The sequence below is a fragment of the Hyla sarda genome, chromosome 1 (genome assembly GCF_029499605.1).
Source record: "Hyla sarda isolate aHylSar1 chromosome 1, aHylSar1.hap1, whole genome shotgun sequence".
NCBI lineage: Eukaryota > Metazoa > Chordata > Amphibia > Anura > Hylidae > Hyla > Hyla sarda.
The window spans coordinates 372705875-372729867 of NC_079189.1; the positions used below are offsets into that span (position 1 = coordinate 372705875).

At 41.1% G+C, this 23993-nt stretch overlaps 1 protein-coding gene across 2 annotated transcripts in view; it reads left to right on the forward strand.

Moving 5' to 3' along the window:
- Positions 1 to 23993, forward strand: part of VPS13A (vacuolar protein sorting 13 homolog A) — a 350725-nt gene that overhangs the window by 239854 nt on the left and 86878 nt on the right. For both annotated transcript variants that reach the window (XM_056523518.1, XM_056523526.1), the window contains exons 47-52: positions 4975 to 5254; positions 9653 to 10048; positions 13188 to 13292; positions 13377 to 13523; positions 15358 to 15486; positions 15835 to 15968. In XM_056523518.1, the coding sequence (XP_056379493.1) occupies positions 4975 to 5254; positions 9653 to 10048; positions 13188 to 13292; positions 13377 to 13523; positions 15358 to 15486; positions 15835 to 15968 (1191 nt within the window). The remainder of the gene's footprint in view (positions 1 to 4974; positions 5255 to 9652; positions 10049 to 13187; positions 13293 to 13376; positions 13524 to 15357; positions 15487 to 15834; positions 15969 to 23993) is intronic.

The following is a 23993-nucleotide window of genomic DNA, read 5'->3' on the forward strand; positions in this document are numbered from 1 at the left end:
CGCCCTGGCTCCCTGGTATTTAAGGACCCAGGGCGTACCTGTACGCCTGATGGAATTCCTATTCCCGCCACGCACCGGGCGGGGACCGGACTGGGATGCCTGCTGAAATCGTTCAGCAGGCACCCCGTGCAAATCCCATGTTGGCGAATAGCGGCGATTCAGGGTCAATGGGGTCTCCGGTGACCCGGAAAAAAGGGTGATGGGTGCATCCGAGACGTCACCTATCACCCTTTACCAGCAGGAGTGACCGGTGCCACCTTACGATCGGAGTGATTAGTCGACCGGGCCAGCCGACCAATCACCCGTCCTGCTGGGCGGCATCGGCGGTGGAGGGGGTGATCGGCGGTGGGGGGTGTGGGGAGGCTTACCCGGGGTCCGGTGTGGTGGCGGTCTTCGGCGGAGGGATCTAACAGCAGGAGGTAAGCGCGGTTTGCCTCCTGCTGTTGCCCCACAACAACTCCCAGCATGCACAGCCAAAGGGCATGCTGGGAGTTGCAGTTTTGCAGCAGCTGGAGGCACAACTGCAATTCCCAGCATGCTCTTTGGCTGTCTGGGCATGCTGGGAGTGTGCCTCCAGCTGTTGCATAACTATAACTCCCACCATGCACAAACAGCCAAATGTATGCTGGGAGCTGTAGTAGTATGCCTCCAGCTGTTGCACAACTACAACGCTCAGCATGCCCTTAAGCTGTCACTGCATGCTGAGAGTTGTAGTTTTGCAACAGCTGAAGGCACACTTGTTGTGAAACACAGAGTTTATCTAACTCAGTGTTTTGCAACCAGTATGCCTCCAGCTGTTGCAAAACTACAACTCCCAGCATACATTGACAGACTGTACATGCTGGGAGCTCTAGTTTTGTAACAGCTGGAGGCACACTGGTTGCTAAACACTGAGTTAAGTAACAATCTCTGTGTTTTGCAACCAGTGTGCCTCCAGCTGTTGCATAACTACAACCCCCAGCATGAACAGACAGCCAAAGGGCATGCTGGAAGTTGTAGTAGTATCTCTCCAGCTGTTGCATAACTACAAGTCCCAGCATGCGCTTTGGCTGTCACTGCATGCTAAGAGTTGTAGTTTTTGCAACAGCTGAAGGCACATTGGTTGCGAAACACTGAGAATTTGTTACCTGTGTTTCGCAAACCAGTGTGCCTGCAGCTGTTGCAAACTACAACTCCCAGCATGCATTGACAGACAGTACATGCTGGGAGTTGTAGTTTTGCAACAGCTGTAGGCGCACTGGTTGCGAGACACTGAGTTAAGTAACAAACTGGTGGTAATAGCTAAGGTTTTTTTGCATTGCACAAGGTGTGGCTGGGCCAAGCCACTCCTGGATAGCAAGCACCTCTTTGCCAATGAGCAATTTAATCAATCATACACCTTTTTATATATTTGAATATTTTAACAAATAAGAGTAAAAGTTACGTTTTAGGCACATCCGGAGCACTTCTCTCCTTTCTTGTATTAAGTAACAAACTCTGTGTTTTGCAACCAGTGTGCCTCCAGTTGTTGCATAACTACAACCCTCAGCATGCACAGACAGCCAAAGGGCATGCTGGGAGTTGTAGTTTTGCAACAATCGGAGGTTTGCCCCCCCATGTGAATATACAGGGTACAGTCACACAGGCGGGGGTTTACAGTGCAAGTTTGAGATGCAGCAAATTTTCCGCTGCAGCTCAAACTCCCAGCGGAAAACTCACTGTGTGACTGTATCCTAAAAACACTACACTACACTAACACATAATAGAAAGTAAAAAAACACTACATATACACATACCCCTACACAGTCCCCTACCACCCCCACCTCCAATAAAAATGAAAACGTCTGGTACGGCATTGTTTCCAAAACGGAGTCTCCAGCTGTGGCAAAACAACTCCCAGTATTGCCAGACAGCCATTGACTGTCCAGGCATGCTGGGAGTTTTGCAACAGTTGGGGGCACCTTGTTTGGGAATCACTGGCGTAGAATACACCTATGTCCACCCCTATGCAAATCCCTCATTAAGGCCTCAAATGTGCATGGCGCTCTCTCACTTCGGAGCCCTGTCATATTTCAAAACAGTTTAGGGTAACATATGGGGTATTTCCGTACTCAGGAGAAATTGGCTAACAAATTTTAGAGGATTCCTTTTTCCTTTCACCCCTTATGAAAGGGTAAAGTTGGGGTCTACTCCAGCATGTTACTGTAATAATTTAATGTTTTACACTAACATGCTTGTGTTGCATTATACTTTTCATTTCCACAAGAGGTAAAAGGAAAAAGACCCACAAAATTTGTCTCAGGGGTGAGAGTGCCATGTACATATGAAGTGATTTGCACAGGGGTGACTGATCATTACAGCGGTTCTGAAATAAACACAAAAGAACACGAACACGTGACCACATTTTGGATACTACACCCCTCACGGAACGGAACAAGAGGTATAGTGAGCCTTAACACCCCACAGGTGTTTGAAGAATTTTCGTTAAAGTTTGATGTGAAAATTAAAAATTTTTATTTTTTCACTAGAATGCTGGTGTTATCCTAAATTTTTCATTTTTACAAGGGAAAATAGGGGGGGAAAAAATCCCCCTGAAATTTGTAACCCCATTTCTTCTGAGTATATAAATACCCCATATGTGGATGTAAAGTGCTCTGCTGGCCACTACAATGCTCAGAATAGAATGAGCGCCATTGGGCTTTTGGAGAGAGAATTTTGCTGGAATTGAAGGCCATGTGCGTTTACAAAGCACCCATGGTGCCAGAACAGCGGAACCCCCCACATGGGACCCCATTTTGCAAACGACACCCCTCACAGAATGTAATAAGGGGTACAGTGAGCATTTACGCCCCACAGGTGTCTGACAGATTTTTGGAAGAGTGGTCCATGAAAAGAAAAATTTCATTTTTCATTTGCACAGCCCACTGTTCCAAAAGTCTGTCAAGTGCCAATGGGGTGTAAATGCTCACTGCACCCATTTTTACATCCTGTGAGGGGTGTAGTTTCCCAAATACCCTTGTTACGTTCCTTGAGGGGTGTAGTTTCCAAAATAGTATGCCATGTTTTTTTTTCACATGCCCCCCAAAAAATTTGCTTTCCAAAAGCCAAATGTGAGTCCTTCTCTTCTGAGCATTGTAGTGCACCCGCAGTGCACTTGATGTCCACACATGGGGTATTTCGTACTCAAAATAGATGGGGTTACACATTTTGGGAGGCATTTTCTCCTATTACTTTTACTTCTCTCCTATCCCTTGTAAAAATGTAAAATTTGGGGAAAAAACAGCATTTTAGTGAAAAAATAAAATAAAATTCATTTACACATCCAAATTAACGAAAAGTCGTCAAATACCTGTGTGGGGTTAAGGCTCACTGTACCCCTTGTTACGTTCCTTGAGGGGAGTAGTTTCCAAAATAGTATGCCATGTGTTTATTTATTTTTTTTTTTTTTTGCTTTTCAGGCACCATAGGGGCTTCCTAAATGTGACATGCCCCCCAAAAACCATTTCAGAAAAACTTCACTCTCCAACATCCCATTGACGCTCCTTCCCTTCTGAGCCCTCTAGTGCACCCGCAGAACACTTGACATACACATATAAGGTATTTCCTCACTTGAGAGAAATTCGGTTACACATTTTAGGGAGATTTCTCTCCTTTTACCGCTTGTAAAATTTCACAAACTGGGTCTACAAGAACATGTGAGTGTAAAAAATGAGGATTTTTAATTTTCTGCTTCACTTTGCTGCTATTCCTGTGAAACATCTAAAGTGTTAACACACTTACTGAATGTCATTTTGATTAGTTTGAGGGGTAATTTATGGAGTATTTCTAATATGAAGGCCCTTCAAATCCACTTCAAAACTGAACTGGTCCCTGAAAAATTCTAATTTCGAAAATTTTGTGAAAAATTGGAAAAAGTGCTGCTGAACGTTGAAGCCCTCTGATGTCTTTCAAAAGTAAAAACATGTCAACTTTATGATGCAAACATAAAGTAGACATATTGTATATGTGAATCAATATATAATGTATTTGGGATGTCCATTTTCCTTATAAGCAGAGAGCTTCAAAGTAAAAAAAAAAAATCAACATTTAAAAAATTTTCATGACATTTTTTAATTTTTCACCAAGAAATGATGCAAGTATCGATGAAAATTTACCACCAACATAAATATGAATATGTCATGAAAAAACTGTCTTGGAATAAAAATGAAAAGTAAAAGCATCCCAGGGTTATTAATGCTTAAACTGACAGTGGTCAGATGTGCAAAAAATGCTCTGGTCCTTAAGGGGAAAATGGGCTAGGTCCTTAAGGGGTTAATTTCTCAAATTGCTCTGAGTTAAAGCTGATCTGTGATTGGTTGCTATGGGCAAAACAGACAATTTTTGTCTGAGACTAATAGCATTTTTCATTTACTTACTACAGAATACTATTGTAAAAACACTGACAAATGTGCCACACTGTGTTCAAGAAGAACGTTGTATTGTACTATATACATATAATTAGTCTATGATGAACTAAACTATTTATGCTTAAAAGTATTATTAATAATAATAATGAATTCATTTTATTAATGATCACATAGCACCTACAGTACATATACTATAGTACTGATTCCTATTTGACAACACCTAACCATAAACTTGAGCAAATGTCATAGAACTTACTGGCATATTTTTGATGTGTGCAGGGTATTTTGTAAACATAGGAAGAACATACACAAACCCATACAGATGCTGCCCCATGTAGGGTTTCTACCCTGAACCCCAGTGCTGCAAGGCAACAGTACTAAAAAAAAGGAAGCCAGATATCTAGAGGTTATACAAGCACCCCAAGATATGCATAGTTTTTAACTATATTTTAGTTAATGGCAAATAGGATTGTTAAGTTTTATTAAACAATACAAGGTGAATGTACAAAGGCAATAATATAAAACCTGTGTGGGTAAAATAAGAGTAATAAGCTATCTGTGTATGACACTTACTATTCCTCACGTTTAGGTCCACACTGTGCTTAAATCCAGTCACTGAAGAATATGAGAAATGTGAGGGAATTGACTTTGAAGAATTTTTAAAAAATGAAGGTTCACTGTTGGGCAGAAAATGTCAGTCCCGTGAAAATAACTCAGATTCTTTCATTGTAAACATTGTACCCGTGATGGATACCCTAATATCCTTTGCTTGTACTGATGAGAAATGGGATCTTCCCTACATTGTCCATTTGTGGCCAAGCGTTGTTGTACAGAATTTGCTTCCTTATCAGATAACATGCTGTCGTGAGGTATGTGTTTTTCCATGTATGTAAAGGCTTTTGATTTTAAGAGTGTTAAGTTTTTTTTTTTTTTTTTTTTTGCATTCTGTTGAAATAGACAGAACTCTCCATTTGAAGTAAAGAGATTTCTTGGTTGTTTCATTGGACGACACAGGAGACCGTGTATATAGGCTGCTGCCACTAGGAGGTTCTATAAACCTACAATACGCCAAAGAAAGCGTAACCCTTATACCCTAAAGGATGAAATACAAATAATCTGTATATAAAATTGTATGTATGATTTTATTAAATAAAAAGACATAAAATTTATAAAAAAAAAGTTAAATATGCATATAAAACGGGAATAGAAAATTCATACACACTCAATGTAAATACATAGATAAAAAATGTATCTCAAATTACAGCATGTAATAGTTAATACATAAAGCAGGATAAAAATGAAAATTAGGGGAGGGTATGGTCCGGTAGATGAAATAAAAAAATATATATGAGAATGTATATATAAAAAAATGAAATAATATATAAAAATAATATCTATATGTGTATATATACAAATAATAAGATCCAATATGCAGAGGTAGGTATGTGCAAGGACGTATGGTAATAGTGTAGCCCAAGCTGCAAAAAAACTAAGATAAAGTGCAAGTGCTAAAAACAAGAAGCACCTACTGCAAAAATGAAAAATATATCACAAAGTTTATACCAAGGCAAAGTGCAGCGTGCTAACTGGCAGTGATGTTCAAAAAAGAAAGAAAAAAGGTAACATGTGCTGTGCTAATAAATAAACAAACACACAACAGTGCAATAAAGAAATAGCAGCTGAGCAAGTAAGGAGAGAAAACATACAGATACCGGACAGAACCCCCGCGCTTGCTGTGGAGGTTCTGCCAAAAAGTGAAAAAAAGGTGACCCCTCCTGAACAGAATGTTTTCCCACTGCCATTGAGTTAATCAATTTTAGCTTAGTGTCCATAAAAGGCAGGCAGACTACTTTAAGGTGCTTTCACGTGGTGTGTTACGCGTGGTGAACTTTTACATCAGTGTGAATGGGTTTCCGTGAGACCCGTTCACACTGAGCAATTTCAGTGGCGGAAAATTCCACCGCTGGAATTGTTCCGCACAGAGAATGAACATGTTCATTCTTTGTGCGGAATTCCGCGAGCACCACATAGCCGTCAATGTTGACATTGCAGTGCCGCAGGGTCCTATCACCGTCGGTGGCTGCCTGGCTGAATATCCGTGAGTGGAGATTCAGCGTTCATTCTGTAGTGAACGCACCCTAATAAGAAAATGTGGGAAGCAGCACTATCCCTTAGATATAATGTTGCAGCTACATGTGTGGCCTATTCCCTTAGGGTGTGGCTTTCTAAACTAAAGTTGTATCTGTTTAGATTTGTAGGGGCTTGGGAGAAGATATCTTCCAGTTCTTGGAATTTAAATACAAATAAAATGAGTCTCCTCCTGGAATTTGGTTCATTTCCTCTAGATAGATTTCATTCCCTCTAGGATAGTGTCAAACCCCATAAAACAGAAAGCCATGATCTCAGAAATAAAAACTCTCATATCAAAGAAAGTATCCTGTCCTTTCTTAGGAGGAAGAATAGGGAAATTAACAATCCACTTGTTTGCGGGACCAAATAAGGGAGAAGTGGCCTTGAAGCCATCCAGATGGACTAGGAGTTCTATTGCTATGGCCTAAGAATGTAAAAATAAGGCTCCCCCATCATACTTTTCAGCTCATTCCACTAGAGCAGTAGCAACTTTATGGGCTGAGAAGGCGGAGTCCGCTCTTAATCGAATCTGCACATGTGGGGTCAGCATTGTTGTGGTCACTCCTAGAATCTTCCAGATCACCCATACTTTTCCTTCCAGGGCCATCTGCCACCTGCGTTCAATATATTTAATCTTGTTTTCCCAGTAGTGCAGGCACTCCTAGAAGCAATTATGCCTTTTGGTACAGCTCATGGGATGCAACCAGGTTTTTGACTCTCCTGGGAGTTTTCCACTAGAGTCACTATTGGTGCCTCCTTGCATCTCAGCTCTTAGTAATTTGCCTTGCTAGAGGTGGTCATCTCCTTAGTTTGAGTCCTTCTTTTTTCCCCCGACACTTCTGAGGGTCATTCCCTCCTATTTTCCTTTTCAACTGTAAGTTTTTTATTAAAGATTTTCCAAGACAAAGGTAAAACAATACAATATACATAATAGGGCAATGTGTAAGTCAAATAAAATACCTAGGAAATAGAAAAAAACTAAAACTATCAGTTATTGTGTATATGTGAAAAATCTCCTGGGCCAATCCCAAAAGGCCCTTCATTGGGCTCCTACAAAACAGAGGAATACAAACCTCAACCAGACATAACAAACACGGACAACAGGACGACAGAGCGAGGACATGGGGGGGGGGGGGGGGGAAGGGTTGGGCATAAGAAAGAAAAAGGAAAAAAATAGTGTCAGAGGAAGTGGGAGAGCTAAGGAGGCTGCATTGGGGTTGGGCACGGTGATTCTACAAGTTGTTTCTGACTTCTAGACAACCATAACTTATTGGATCTGCTCTGCCTGCACTGCAGTATTTAGTTCACAGGGAAAGGATCTGTAGGAGCCTCTAGAGCATGTTCGCCCTCAGATCTTTCACTGGCTAGTTCACTAGTGGGTCTTCATCCCTGTTCTTGTCCAAACATTTTATTAATGTTTGCTGATTCTGTCTGTGTTGTCCTGTTGCCAGCAATGCCTTGCTTTCCTGACTTGGCTATTTTGTCTGGCAGTAAATATTTCCCACCCCATGGAACATTTTATATCATAGTTAGTACGGTCGAAAAAAGACATATGTCCATCAAGTTCAACCAGGGAATTAAGGGGTAGGGGTGTGGCGCGATATTGGGGAAGGGATGGGATTTTATATTTCTTCATAAGCATAAATGTTATTTTGTTCCAGGAATGTATCTAATCCTGTTTTAAAGCTGTTAATTTTTCCTGCTGTGACCAGTTCCTGAGGTAGACTGTTCCATAAGTTCACAGTTCTCATGGTAAAGAAGGCGTGTCGCCTCTTGAGACTAAACTTTTTCTTCTCCAGACGGAGGGAGTGCCCCCTCGTCCTTTGGGGGGGTTTAACCTGGAACAGTTTTTCTCCATACTTTTTGTATGGGCCATTAATATACTTATATACGTTTATCATATCCCCCCTTAAACGTCTCTTCTCAAGAATAAACAATTGTAACTCCTTTAATCGCTCCTCATAGCTAAGATGTTCCATTGACTTTTTTGTCCCCCAATGAAATGACCGAGAAAAAGAAAAGACATTTCTCATAGTATTCATTGGCGTACACCAGAACCACCCATATCCTTCCTTTTTTGGTATCTGACTCATTTCTTTAACTTCTACTTCTGGTACAAAGAGATTACCGTGAGTCCAAAAAAAAAAAACCTTTTTCCACCTTTGGCACTCATTACCTATCTACAATATGAGTTTCCTATTTATGGGGGCTGGGAAGAATAGAATTCCTGTTATCTCCCCCATTTTATGTGGGCTGAATGGATAGGTGATGAGTGTCCTTGGCGGGGAAACCTCTTTAAAGTTACCATGTAACACTAGATATACATTCTTTTACATGAGGTGTCAGTGATTGAAATATGTGCTATAATTGAATTAAAAAGAGAAGAGGAATGGGGATGCAAGCAACTAGTAATGGCAACCTACCTCTTAGTAGACACAGCAGCCTCCTCCATTGGCTTTCTCAGAAGTTATAGCAGTCCCCTTCTACTTCCCCAGTAGTCACCCCAAACTACACCTCCATTAGCTAAGCAAGTCCCACATCTATTTCAGTAATAGTCACAGCAACCCCTCATCTACAGGACTTCCCCATTAGTGACCGCAACCTCAACCTAGTCACAGCAGAACTTCATAGCTACTAGCTCTTCTGCATGAGCAATGAAAGTTCCTGGCACAAAAAAACAATTATATGAAATGGTGCCAATATAGCTTTTTAGGCCCCTTTCACACTACAAAATTACTCTGTTTTAAAGATCCGTACGAAGTTCCGTCTGAAAATCAGCTGTAAAACGGCAGTTACAAAATCCTATACGGCCGTTAGAAAAACCCATTATAGTCTATGGAATTTTTCTAATAGCGGTTTTAACCCGTTATAGCCCATTATTAATAACGGACGTTATTTTGTGACGGAAGATAGTAACGTGAGAAATAGTGCATGCCGTATAGGATTTTGTAACTGCCTTTTTCAGACGGAACTTCGTACGAATCTTTAAAAAGGAGTAATTGTAAAACAACACCTAACATTTAGAGGCCATATTTATATTGCAAAAAAATTATTTTAATGAATGGTTCTGGATTGTTTTGTATTACTTTGTATAGTTTATATATGTATATACATTTTTTTTTAAAATATTTTTTCAGGGTGCCGAAAATGAGCGAGTTCCAATAGAAGATGGCTGTTCAGTCCAGATACACAATGCAGTTGTAGATGAAACAAAACTGAGATTGCAATTATTAAATTATCTTGACATGAATTGGGAAGCCAAGTATCCAATCCAAAGCAAGCAGCCAGATATTCATTTTGTCACATTTCATTGCATCTCAGACCTGGAGAATTCAGAACTGGGCATTGCTGTCCATGTCACTTACACTACTGGGCAAACTATTCTAGCAATTCATTGTCCCTACTGGATGGTGAACAAGACCGGGAGAATGCTGCAGTATAAGGCTGATGATGTTCACCGAAAACATCCTGCTGATCACAAGAAACCCCTCCTTTTCTCTTTTAAGCCAAAAAACTTTTTCCAAAATAACAAGGTAACATTATTGTACAATTGACATTCTTTTTTGTGACACAGTGCTTGCATAATATATAGCGCAATATTTATGAGGTGTTTAACGATGGCACTGAAAAAGTGCTATAAAGAAATGGCACTCTTTTTAGAACACATTTTATTGAGACCATCAATGCAGTTACTCAACCTTCTCCTGATCTGGGGTGTTGAACTGTAATGAACAAAGGAAAGTTGCAATAGACACTGATCATGTATTTGTATATTGATATCACTATTATTTATTTGCACTGGTCACTTTTTGTGGGATTACAACCAGCCCAGAATATAGGATAGTTCAATACGAACATGGTAAGCAGTCGGCTCTCTTGTGCGCACGCTGGTAGCCCGTGGGCGTGGGGGGGAGGCGGGATTCCCAGAATGGGCACAGGACGTGTGCCGATTGCAGATATTGGAGCGGAAGCCACATTGTCACTCCGGAAACAGAATATTAGGCCAGGGGGTATATAAGGCAGCTACTATACAGATTAGATTACCCCCTGAGGAAGACAAAAAAACACAAAAAAGATTGTAAAATAAAACATACATTTTAATAGTACAAGGTTTTGTGGTAATTACTCACTTTTGGGTATACGACAGTTATAAACCCCCCTGACCTATGATGCTTGTCTTTTTTTGGTTAAGGTTTCTCTAGTGTGTGCAAATTTACACTAATCTTCCTGCATCCTGCTTGTAAGAGCTGGTAGTGAGAAACCTATCACAAGGAGACAGGCTAAAGCTGCAATCTTATATGATACTAGCTGAGTACCCGGCGTTGCCCGGTTTTTCCTTCCTCATCCTTGTTGGGGAGGAAAATCAACAAAGGAGGAAGCTTTTGACTTCAAATCCCATCCCCATATATTGTTGTCATATCCCAACCCCATATCCCGACCTCCTATCCCGACCTCCTATCCCGACCTCCTATCCCGACCTCCTATCCCGACCTCCTATCCCGACCTCCTATCCCGACCTCCTATCCCGACCTCCTATCCCGTCCTCCTATCCCGACCTCCTATCCCGTCCTCCTATCCCGACCTCCTATCCCGTCCTCCTATCTCGACCTCCTATCCTGTCCTCCTATCTCGACCCCCTATCCTGTCCTCCTATGCCAACCTTCTATCCCGACCTCCCATCTCCACCTCCTATCTCCACCTCCTATCTCCACCTCCTATCCCGTCCATCCTGTCCTCCTATCTTGACCTCCTATCTCAACCTCCTATCCCGTCCTCCTATCCCGTCCTCCTATGCCGACCTCCTATCTAGACCTCCTATCCCGGCCTCCTATCCCGGCCTCCTATCCCGGCCTCCTATCCCGACCATCCCGTGCTCCTATCTTGAACTCCTATCTCAACCTCCTATCTCAACCTCCCATCTCGTCCTCATATCCCGACCTGTAATATGTGTACCAGGTATTGAAATATCTCCAGCCATACAGAAGTTATGTGAGAACATACAGTTCCCATTGATTTGCATGGGACTTTAAACAAAAACCCCGACCCTCACAAATGTGGGTAGTTAAGGGTTAAATTAACTATAATATATTTTAAGTGGACATATAAGTAACATGTAACCAAGTATTATCGAAATATCTCCAGCCGTTTGGAAGTTATGCAGTAACATATATTTTCCATAGACTTGTATGGGACTTTAAACACAAACCCCACCCCTGGCAAATGGGGGTGAGTAAGGGTTAAATCACCTATCCTATGTTTATTGCTGACATATAAGTAACGTGTGCCAAGTTTGATTTTAATATCTTTAGCCGTTTGGAAGTTTTTGTGGAACATACATACACACACACACACACACACACGTTGAGTTTTATATATATATATATAGATAGATAGATAGATAGATAGATTCTGTAGTGTGAATGAGGGAGACAGGGGATCCATATCACTGCTCTTTAACCTACTGCACTTAGAACTCAGATCCAGTGCAGTAATGAGACTGTTGCCTCTTTCTCTGCAAAGCCAAAGCATCATGGGAAATAGCCATATCAGAGGAGAAATAGGAATTAAAGGGGTTATCCAGGAAAAATCTTATATATATATATATCAACTGGCTCCAGAAAGTTAAACAGATTTGTAAATTGCTAATATTAAAAAATCTTAATCCTTTCAGTACTTATGAGCTGCTGAAGTTGAGTTGTTCTTTTCTGTCTAAGTGCTCTCTGATGACACCTGTCTCGGGAACCGCCCAGTTTAGAAGCAAATGCCCATAGCAAACCTCTTCTACTCTGTGCAGTTCCCGAGACAAGCAGAGATGTCAGCAGAGAGAATTGTTGCCCGACAGAAAACAACAGCTCAACTTCAGCAGCTGATAATGATTGGAAGGACTAAGATTTTTTAATAGAAGTCATTTACAAATCTGTTTTACTTTCTGGAGCCAGTAGATATAAAAAAAAAAAGTTATTTCCTGGAATACCCCTTTAAGTTGGCAGACGACCCATACATGTCACATTAACTAAAATTGATATACATAAAAGACTCTACATTAATATATATATATATATATATATATATATATATATATATCAACAACCCATGTTGTACTATATAAGCAAAAAATATTCATGCAGAGCTTCTTTAGGTAAGGTTTCCACACAAGTTTTTTTCTGGCGTTGTTTGGAAAACTGCCACTGCAGTTTTTAAGCCAACATCAGAAGTGTACTCAAAAGGAATGGGGAATATAAACGAAGGACTTCTCCTTCTCCTCTCCTTCCACTTCTTGCTTTGGCTCAAAAACTGCAGTTGGAGTTTCTCCCCCCCCCCCCCCCCCACAAAAAAAAAAAATAATAAAATACACGAAAAAAAATGTGTGAAAACCTAACCTTAGAGTTCAATAGTGTAGAACTGTGGGTAATATTGTGAATGAAAGTGGTGAGGTATTCCATTTAGTGAATGCCCTTACTCCAAGCATAAAGGTCCGGTAGAGAAGGTGCTCCTCCAGGAAAGTGCAAAAAAACATTTAGGAAATGAAAGAGACATTCATCACTTAATTTATTATGTGCTATAAATAAGTAAATCTACAATAAAAATATCATTTATATTAGTTATCACCACTGTCATCATAATTTGTTTTGTCACAGCCATTTCATGAAGTGTTGTATGCTGCCTTCACAGGTGCAGCTCATGATAACTGACAGTGAATTATCTGATCCCTTTTCCATGGATACAGTTGGTACGCATGGCTCCGTAAAGTGCAAGAGTAAACAACTGGAGTACCAGGTAAATACAGGTTTTACATACACTATCATAACACACAGGCATGTGTCTGTACATATTCATAATTTGCTATATTTTTCATTTTAGGTTGGTGTCTCCATATATGCCAGCAGTTTCAATCTCACCAGAATTGTCACGTTTACTCCATTTTTTATGATTACCAATAGAAGCATTTACAAGGTGGATATCATTGAAGAGGGCACTGAGAGAGTAGTTGTAGTTGGCTCTGGACAGGTGAGTGTTATTTTAACTAAATTACAATAAATTGTCTTTTTCTTTAATATTTTAGTAAAAATAGCAAGACATTTAAAGGCATTTCCAACTTTCTCAGTATAATCAGTACATAATTTTTATCAATAACAATGGGTGGGTCCTTAAATGAGCACTGTCAGATACAAAAACTTTTTATGGTGTACATCTTGGCAAAACATTAACCTTTCTAATATACTTCATAAAATGTTTTTATTTCCTTAATATAGAAGTTATGGCTTATAAAATCATGGCTTTGTCCAAGCTGAAGCACAGGAATGGACAAAGTCCAATGAGGGTGGGCTAGCACTTGTCTGTCTGATACTACTCCTCTGTGCTCTCTCCTGTCTGATAGTACTCCTCTGTGCTCTCTCCTGGCCTATCAGACAGGAGAGAGCACAGAGGAGTAGTATCAGACAGGGAGGAGCACAGAGGAGTACTATCAGACAGGAGAGAGCACAGGGGAGTACTATCAGACAGGAGAGAGCACAGAGTAGTATCAGACAGGAGAGAGCACAGAGGAGTATAATCAGACAGGAGAGAGCACAGAGGAGTGCTATCAGACAGGAGAGAGCTCAGAAGAGTAGTATCAGACAGGAGAGAGCTCAGCAGAGGAGTAGTATCAGACAGGAGAGAGCACAGAGGAGTAGTATCAGACAGGAGAGAGCACAGAGGAGTAGTATCAGACAGGAGAGAGCACAGAGGAGTAGTATCAGACAGGAGAGAGCACAGAGGAGTAGTATCAGACAGGAGGGAGCACAGAGGTGTACTATCAGACAGGAGAGAGCACAGAGGAGTCCTATCAGACAAGAGAGAGCACAGAGGAGGGCTAACCAACCCACAATCTTGATTATAGTATATTGAGAAGATGTGCAACTTTCTAATATAGTTTGTGCTTCAGTTGATCCCATTTTCAATACCTCTGTTTAATGTAATTGAATGGAAATGCTGTTTAAATGTAAATTCTGGAAATAGATCCTGTCTTGTACTGCTCACACACAGACTTTGAATGGTCCATGCTGTGGTTAAAAAGCAAAATACCCTAATGAAAAACAATTGCAAACTCACACCATAAGGGTGTATTCACACGTACAAAATCCTGCCCATACTTGATGTGCAGGATTTGAAGATGCAGATTTGAAGCAGATTTGATGCAGGTGTTCAGTCATTTAGTTTACACTGAATTCACAGAATAAAATATGAAGCTTTAAAGGGAACCAATCATCAGATTTTACTTGCTTGGCAAAGCGTTATATAGGGTAAAATCTTTCTCCTCACCCATCCCCAGGGGACGTGCCTGCCTGCGGGGATGGCGAGGATATGAACTTGTAAACTGCTCTCTGCCGGCAGTTTTCTCACCTAGTACCGTTCTTCTGTCGGCAGCGACGCCCCATCCACTTCATTGACGGGCCGCATCATTGCTCTGCTCCTTCTGTTCAGTGAGCAGAGCAATGATGCGGGCCATCAATCAAGTGGAGGGGGCATCGCTGCCGGCCAAAGAACGGGACTAGGTGGGAGAAGCTCCTCGCCCAGGGGACTACTTACGGGGCCGGCGGGGAGCAGTTTATAATGCAGTTTATTATGCATCAAATATGCAGCAAATCCTGTACATGTGATTGTTTCTTTCATCTCTATATTTAATATTTAATCTGTCTCTTTATTTTGTAAGTTTTTAATGCTGTTTATTTACTTTCTTTCTGGTGTATGTGTACCTCCACATCCTTTGTATTAACACCCCCCTTGACTTGTATGACTGCCTTGAAGTTTATAGCTCTTTATAAATAAATCCTATCACATTCTTCTCTTTTATTTTTTCCAGTGTGTACCTTTTTGGCCTAAAAACAGCAATAATAAATTGAGTGTTCACGTTGAAGGCTCCCAAAAACCTCCAAAGAACATTTATTTTAATAAACCAGACAACTGCACTTTACTTTGCCTTGATGATAAGGTAACTCTTACACTCTTAAACTATGAACTACATACCACATTAGAAAACTCGTTTTCATATACCCCAGTAGAAAAATCTGAATTAAAAGAGGAGGGGTCCTCATCACTGTATATTGATTTGCTTCGACATTGTGTAATGCCCAGTCTCCACTGTAGTGACACCTAACATTTATTCCAGGTTATAGTACAGGTAACACATGATCACTGGATACTTTGTAATAAGCCTGTTATAAGGGGACCCATCTAAGAAGTAGAGATTGTCCAAAGAGAAGAACCCCTCTAATTAATGCTTTGTGCCCTACTAGTTCATATGCAGCATGTAAACCTAAGTTGTTTTCTCATGTTATAGCTTGGCGGCATATTAGTGGATGTCACCCCAAGAGACTACTCCACTGTTATCACATTCTCAGACTACCTTGCAGGGTCAGCACCTTTTCTTGTAATCAATGATACAAAGTCAGAAATCATTGAATTCTGTCAAAGGTGAGTGATTTTTTGTATCTCAATGTACAACATAATAGGTTTATCAAGTTGTCAAGTGGTCAGCTTTCATGTTTCATATTGATCTGGTAAATGCTCTGATTGGTTGCTATAGACAGCACTTACAATGACACTAGCAAACTGGTGTAAAGTCTCAAATTTTTGCACAACCCTTACATTTTTGCACAAAACACTGGAAAAGCCAAATTTCTTATAAAATAAGCAGTTGCTCAGAAATTTGTGAAAACTTTTTTCTAAAAAGTTTTCTACAATGTGTATGATGCTATATGATATTGGAAGTAATGTGTGATCTATACCTAGTTGTAATCTAATCAGATTATACAAACTAAGTTACTAAGATAAAACTGACTAGTTTTTGTCTGGTTATTCCAAATTATTTTGGCGCATACTGTCTGCGACATGTCTGCATCAGTGTGGGCAGGAAAATCCGACAAATCCGACATTGAATTGTGGAAAGCCAGGAAAAGGGGCGTGGTCTGCCTCAAAGGGGGGGCGTTGTAGGTCAGAAAATGTTCCCGACTTAGAAGTCTGTGAATCCCCATAGTAAATAGAGTGTAATCCTGCAAGTTGGAAAACAACATTTCAGACTAGTAAAAACCCAACATGCTTAGTAAATGAGGCCTATGTGTTACTTTACTTGTCCTATAATGAGAATAGAGGTATCTTGTGCATGTGCAAGTATTTTACGCATGCTTTTACCTTTTAAAGGGTAGCTCCCACCATCCTTTTTTTTTTTCTGTCCCTGCCTATTGTCCATCTCTCCCTAACCCCCTCCCTGCCTTAAGTTTTTTTTTTTTTACTATATTAAAAATGCTTTTTTGTCTGCCTACAAAAACGACAAAGAGGAGCGCTCCATGGTGCAAATAAATGATAATAAAAGAAATGTTGATGGTAAAAAATGTGCTTACCAATATAAGTTGTGCAAAGGCCAGCACAACTTGGAGAAGAGCATATATGTGGATCCCTCTGCTGCCACTCCACAATAAAATGCAATAAAACCAACGACCTCCAAACCAGTGGAAAATAAGGCGCTGAGGGACCAGGCGATGGATAGAGCAATCAGTTTATTCCCAACATGCAACGCGTTTCGCACAAGAGCGCTTCATCAGGCATATGGACAGGGGGAACAGGAAGCAGTATATATACACACTCCAAGTTAAAGGGGTACTCCGCCCCTGGCATCTTATCCCCTATCCCCAGGGATCGCCGCTGCGGCACCCCTCCATCTTTACTGCACAGAGCGAGTTCGCTCTGTGCGTAATGACGGGCGATACAGGGGCCGTAGCAGCGTGACGTCATGGCTCCGCCCCTCATGACATCACGGCCCGTCCCCTTAATGCAAGTCTAGGGCAGGGGGCGTGACAACCGCCATGCCCCCTCCCATAGACTTGTATTGACGGGGCAGGCCGTGACGTCACGAGCGGCGGAGCCGTGACGTAACGATGCTCCGGCCCCTGTATTGCCTGTCATTACGTGCAGAGCGAACTTGCTCTGCGCAGTAATTATAGCGGGGTGCTGCAGCAGCGATCCCCGGGGTCCCCAGCAGAGGGACCCCAGCGATCTGACATCTTATCCCCTATCCTTTGGATAGGGGATAAGATGTCTAGGGGCGGAGTACCCGTTTAATAGGTTAACCCCTTGGTGTCAGAACAATCATTCACCAAGGGAGTCACAAGATACAAAACTCACAATGGGTATTAACCCCTAAAGTACCTAAAGAACAACATCACAAGAGTATATCAATAAAAGACACACTAATGTGCAAACAGCGCATAAATATAATAGCACTCACTAAAAAGTGCATGATGCATAAGAATAAATACATGTGGACGTACAAAACAAGGGGATAATATAAAAATACAAATATACAAAAATACAAAACTACAAAAAAAAATAATACAAAAATAATAATAATAATAATAAAAAATAATAATCATACATAATAATTACAGTCAGCGAGTGTTTTCAATAGTTTTGTTAAGTCCATTAGGGAATAAAGTGCATAATTTAAATATCCAATAAGATTCCCGATTAATTAGTTTTTGTAATCTATTTTGAACGGAATTAGGAATCATTTCTAATATCATCAATTTCAAACTAGCTGTGTGAAGCCAAGTAAAGTAACGGGACACACTGTGCAGCATGAATCCATTTTTTATATTGGATCGATGCTTATTCATACGAGCCCGTACTGGCTGCACAGTGTGCCTGACATACTGAAGATGACAATCGCAAGTCAATAAATAAACTACAAAAGAACTCTCACAATTAAATGAACCCTTAATAAAAAACACATCATTAGTGATCGCTGATTTAAAAGAAACATCAGTGCACACCATCTCACAACAAAGACAACGCGACTTATTGCACTGCTGCATTCCACACTTGATAGCAGGTATAGGGGTAATAGTATCGTGTCTTAACCTGCTGGGGGCTAACAAATTGTGAAGGTTAGGCGATCTTCTAAATGTGACCCATGGGTGTTCCGGGACAATTTTGTTGAGAATCGGGTCATCACGAATAATAGGCCAGTGCCTACTTAAAATCTCTCTGACATTCTTAGAGGCACAGTTAAAATTTGTTATAAAATTATATTTAAAATCATATTTAGAATTCTTGTCCCTAGAGCTAATATTCACACAGTGGAAACTAAATCGCTCTGTTTTAGATTTTTTACCTTATTGTAAGCATTAGAAAGAAGGGGTACGGGGTAACCCTTACTAACAAAGCGTTGTTTTAAAGTGCGAGCTTGCATAATAAAATCAGAATCTAAAGTGCAGTTTTTACGAATACGCAAATATTGACCATAAGGTACGTTTTTTAACCATTTCGGATAGTGTGCAGTGGAAAAATCTAAAAAAAACTGTTGACGTCTACACTTTTAAAATATGTCTCAGTAAAAATCCCTCCATCACTGTCCCTCCTAATTAAAAGGTCTAAAAATTAAATATGAGTGTTAGAAAAATGGGGGGTAAATTTGAGGCCCCAATTATTTTGATTAAGCTAACAAACAAATTGATCTGCCTGTTCAGGGGACCCCAACCAAATTTACCCCCCATTTTTCTAACACTCATATTGAATTTTTAGACCTTTTAATTAGGAGGGACAGTGATGGAGGGATTTTTACTGAGACATATTTTAAAAGTGTAGATGTCAACAGTTTTTTTTAGATTTTTCCACTGCACACTATCCGAAATGGTTAAAAAAACGTACCTTATGGTCAATATTTGCGTATTCGTAAAAACTGCACTTTAGATTCTGATTTTATTATGCAAGCTCGCACTTTAAAACAACGCTTTGTTAGTAAGGGTTACCCCGTACCCCTTCTTTATAATGCTTACAATAAGGTAAAAAATCTAAAACAGAGCGATTTCGTTTCCACTCAGGGTTGTGTGAATATTAGCTCTAGGGACAAGAATTCTAAATATGATTTTAAATATAATTTTATAACAAATTTTAACTGTGCCTCTAAGAATGTCAAAGATATTTTAAGTAGGCACTGGCCTATTATTCGTGATGACCCGATTCTCAACAAAATTGTCCCGGAACACCCATGGGTCACATTTAGAAGATCGCCTAACCTTCACAATTTGTTAGCCCCCAGCAGGTTAAGACACGATACTATTACCCCTATACCTGCTATCAAGTGTGGAATGCAGCAGTGCAATAAGTTGCATTGTCTTTGTTGTGAGATGGTGTGCACTGATGTTTCTTTTAAATCAGCGATCACTAATGATGTGTTTTTTATTAAGGGTTCATTTAATTGTGAGAGTTCTTTTGTAGTTTATTTATTGACTTGCGATTGTCATCTTCAGTATGTCAGGCACACTGTGCAGCCAGTACGGGCTCGTATGAATAAGCATCGATCCAATATAAAAAATGGATTCATGCTGCACAGTGTGTCCCGTTACTTTACTTGGCTTCACAATAGGGACACAGCTAGTTTGAAATTGATGATATTAGAAATGATTCCTAATACCGTTCAAAATAGATTACAAAAACTAATTAATCGAGAATCTTATTGGATATTTAAATTATGCACTTTATTCCCTAATGGACTTAACAAAACTATTGAAAACACTCGCTGACTGTAATTATTATGTATGATTATTATTTTTTATTATTATTATTTTTGTATTTTTTTTTTTTGTAGTTTTGTATATTTGTATTTTTATATCTATTTGTCTTTTATATTATCCCCTTGTTTTGTACGTCTACATGTATTTATTCTTATGCATCATGCACTTTTTAGTGAGTGCTATTATATTTATGCGCTGTTTGCACATTAGTGTGTCTGTTGTTGATATACTATTGTGATGTTGTTCTTTAGGCACTTCAGGGGTTAATACCCATTGTGAGTTTTGTATCTTGTGACTCCCTTGGTGAATGATTGTTCTGACACCAAGGGGTTAACCTATTAACTTGGAGTGTGGGTATATATACTGCTTCCGGTTCCCCCTGTCCATATGCCTGATGAAGCGCTCTTCCGCGAAACGCGTTGCATGTTGGGAATAAACTGATTGCTCTATCCATCACCTGGTCCCTCAGCGCCTTATTTTCCACTGGTTTGGAGGTCGCTGGTTTTATTGCATTTTGTCTGCCTGGTAGTGTGCTCACTACCAGGAAGACTTCCCCAGCAGGCGCGACATCACTGATGCCTGCTGGGGGGGGGGGGGGGGCGACACTTCCGCCCTTAGTTCTTCTACACAGGGTGCCTCCAGCTGTTTCACCACTACAACTCCCAGCTTGCCCTGACATCTATTGGCTGTCAGGGCATGCTGGGAGTTGTAGTGGTGAAACAGCTGGAGGCACCCTGTGTTGAAAACAATATCCTTCCGCGGCGCCACCACCTCCTCCTCCCCCCCCTCGTCCGTCCCCCCCCCATCTGTCACATGTCAGTGATTTGCTGTGATCTGCGATACCTGGAACCAATGGTCTGGCAGATTCAAGGCCTCATTATTATGAGGCCTTGAATCTGCCAGACCATTGGTTCCAGGTATCGCAGATCACAGCAACCGTGCAAATAAAATTCACTCATCCCCCCCCGGGACCCCGCCCGCCACGCAATCCGCTCCCCCCTCATACCATACTGCAGGACAAATCTCACCTCACACCGGCAGCAGTGACGGGATGCCGGGAGGCGGTGCCGGCGTGCGGGGCCAGGGAGCAGGGGAGCCAATGCGCTTCTTCTGTTCTGAGCACTCACTCCCGCCTGTCTGATTGACAGGCAGGGAGCGAGCACAGCCTCAATAAATTCCGACTGATTGCCAGGCCAGCATCAGTCCGAATTCAAGCGTGACGTCACTCCAGGCTGCAGCCGGCCACTAGGAGGGAGACCCCTAGTGGCCAGTTTTCAACTGTAAAATACACACTGTTAATTAATGTACATGGTGATTTGGGATGACTTCCCGCAACACCATGTACATGTACCTGATGAATGAAAACTGTCACAGTGTCCCCAGGCACTGCAACAGTTTCGCGATCCCGGCAGCGACACACTGCCTGGCAAGGTGCGTCACCATCCAGGATCGCTGCTATTGGTTGACAGCGTACCAATAGCAAGCGTTTTCTGCCCCTGGAAGCCTGGCTCCTCCTGCTGGCTGTCTCCGACGCTTCAGTGTGAGGAGAGAAGCGATCGAAGAAGCAGCCAGTGCAGAAGAGCCAGAGAAATTGATTAGATTGCCCCCAAATGTTCCAAAAAAGCCCCCATTAACCTCTTCAGTACAGTGACAGTGAGGCAGGAAGGAGCAGAGAGAGATAATCCTGCCACCTGTCAGCCTGTCACTGATCATCACTGATCATCCTGTCAGTCTCTGTTAACCCCTTCACTGCCAGATCACCCGCAGTGACATTATACATTAACCCCTTCACGGTCCGTGCCCATCCTGCCAGTTGTCATCCTGTCAGTTGTCTAAGCGTCTTAGCGTCTAAGGAAAGTCTAAAGGTTAGATTAGCCATTATTAGGGCTAGTGCTCTGTTAGGCAGGATCAATCCGTAGAAAGTTTTTCAAGTTCTTGTTATAAAATTTTTTTTTTTTAAATATAAAGAAAAAAAATTATAATTTGTTAAAGGCAAAATTGGAGTTGCAATTGTCACGTACCAGCGTTTAGTGACACTTGTAATTTTTTTTTTTACATTTTGCCTGCCTCCTAGATCTTTATCTAGGGTGCCATCAGCAGGGAGTTGAGACACCTCGGGGTACCGTCATCACCACCCTGTACCTCATTGCTGTCCGCCTGCATTTGACACCTGTAATTTTTGCAGTTTTTTTTCTCAGTTTTTTGAGTATAAAAAAAAAATACATTTTTAGTTAGCGTCTAGGGAAAGTCTAAAGGTTGTAGTCACCCTTGTTAGGGTGAGTGCTCTGTTAGGCAGGGTCACTCCATAGAAAGTTTTTCAAGCTCTTGTTATAAAAAGAAAAAAACAATTAGTTAAAGGCGAAATTGGTGTTGCATTTGTCACATACCAGCGTTTAGTGACATCTGTCAGTTTTTACATTTCGCCTGCAGTTGGGGTTGCAGTTGTCACATACCAGCGTTCACTGACACTTGTCAGTTTTTACATTTCACCTGCCTCACAGATCTTTTTCTAGGGTGCCATCAGTAGGGAGTTGAGACACCTAGTGGTACCGCCATAACTGTCCACCAAAAATGACTAAGCGTTTCTACAGCGCAGAAGAGGCCTATGAGATGGATCTGGAATATTTAGTATCATCAGAATCCTCATCTGATGAATTACCTGAAAGTTTCCCTGGGCTTAGTGCACAAGAGCAGCCAAGTTCAGATGTCCCTACATGAATCGCCACTAATAATTTTATACCCCAGATCCTCGATTTTACAGCCACCCCAGGCATCCATGTAGACACAACAGATTTTCATTTTTTTTAATTGGTTTTCTCGGATGACCTGATAAACCTCATGGTGGCTGAAATTTTTTTGTATGCGAAGCAATTCATTGCAGGCAATCCCAGCAAATATTATGCTAAGCCCCACGAATGGACCCCTACTGATGCCACAGAAATGTGCACGTTTTGGGGACTTGTACTAAATTCCCCCCCCCCCCCCCCCAAAAAAAAAAAAAACACAAGGTCCTACTGGGATACAGACCTCCTATACCATACCCCTCTTTACCCCCTTGTTATGTCTAGGTCTCGATTTGAAATTTTATTGAGATTCCTGCATTATGATAATAATGATGAATGCCTACCCCAAAGTGACCCTGCCTTTGATAGGCTATTTAAAATGTGGCCTATAATTACCCATTACAATTCTAAATTTAGTCAAGTTTATACACCACAAAAACACATTTCAGTGGATGAATCTCTGGCCCATTATAAGGGCAGGCTACGTTTCAGGCAATACCTTCCCAATATAAGGGTTAGGTATGGAATAAAGTTCTACAAACTTTGTGAAAGGGAAACAGGTTATACTTTTAAGTTTAGGGTTTATGAAGGAAAATATATATACATTCAGCCCCAGATTATCCCCCTGTCCTTAAAACAAGTGGGAGGATAGTATGGGATTTAATCCATCCCTTACATGGTACACACGGTTACCATGTGTATATTGACAATTTCTGAAGTCCCTTGCTGCCTGAAGTACAGTTGCATGTGGCACCATCAGAAAAAATCAAAAATACCTACCTAAAGCTTTTATTGCTACACAAGTGCCCAGAGGACAAAGTAGGGCTGTTTGTTCAGACACTTTGATGTTGCTCAAATACAAGGACAAACGAGAGGTCCTTGTGTTGACAACACTCCATGGTGACCAGTCAACCCCAGTCCCAATCAGCGGAACCACAGAGCAAAACATCAAGCCTGTGTGTATCCAGGATTATAATAAATCTATGGGAGGGGTGGACCTTTCCGATCAGGTCTTGTAGCCCTACAGCGCCTTGAGAAAATCTGAGGCATGGTATAAAAAGGTGTCCGTGTACTTGACCCAAGTTGGGCTATATAATTCCTTTGTCCTTTATAGAAATGTTGGTCATGTAGTGACCTTCTTAGAA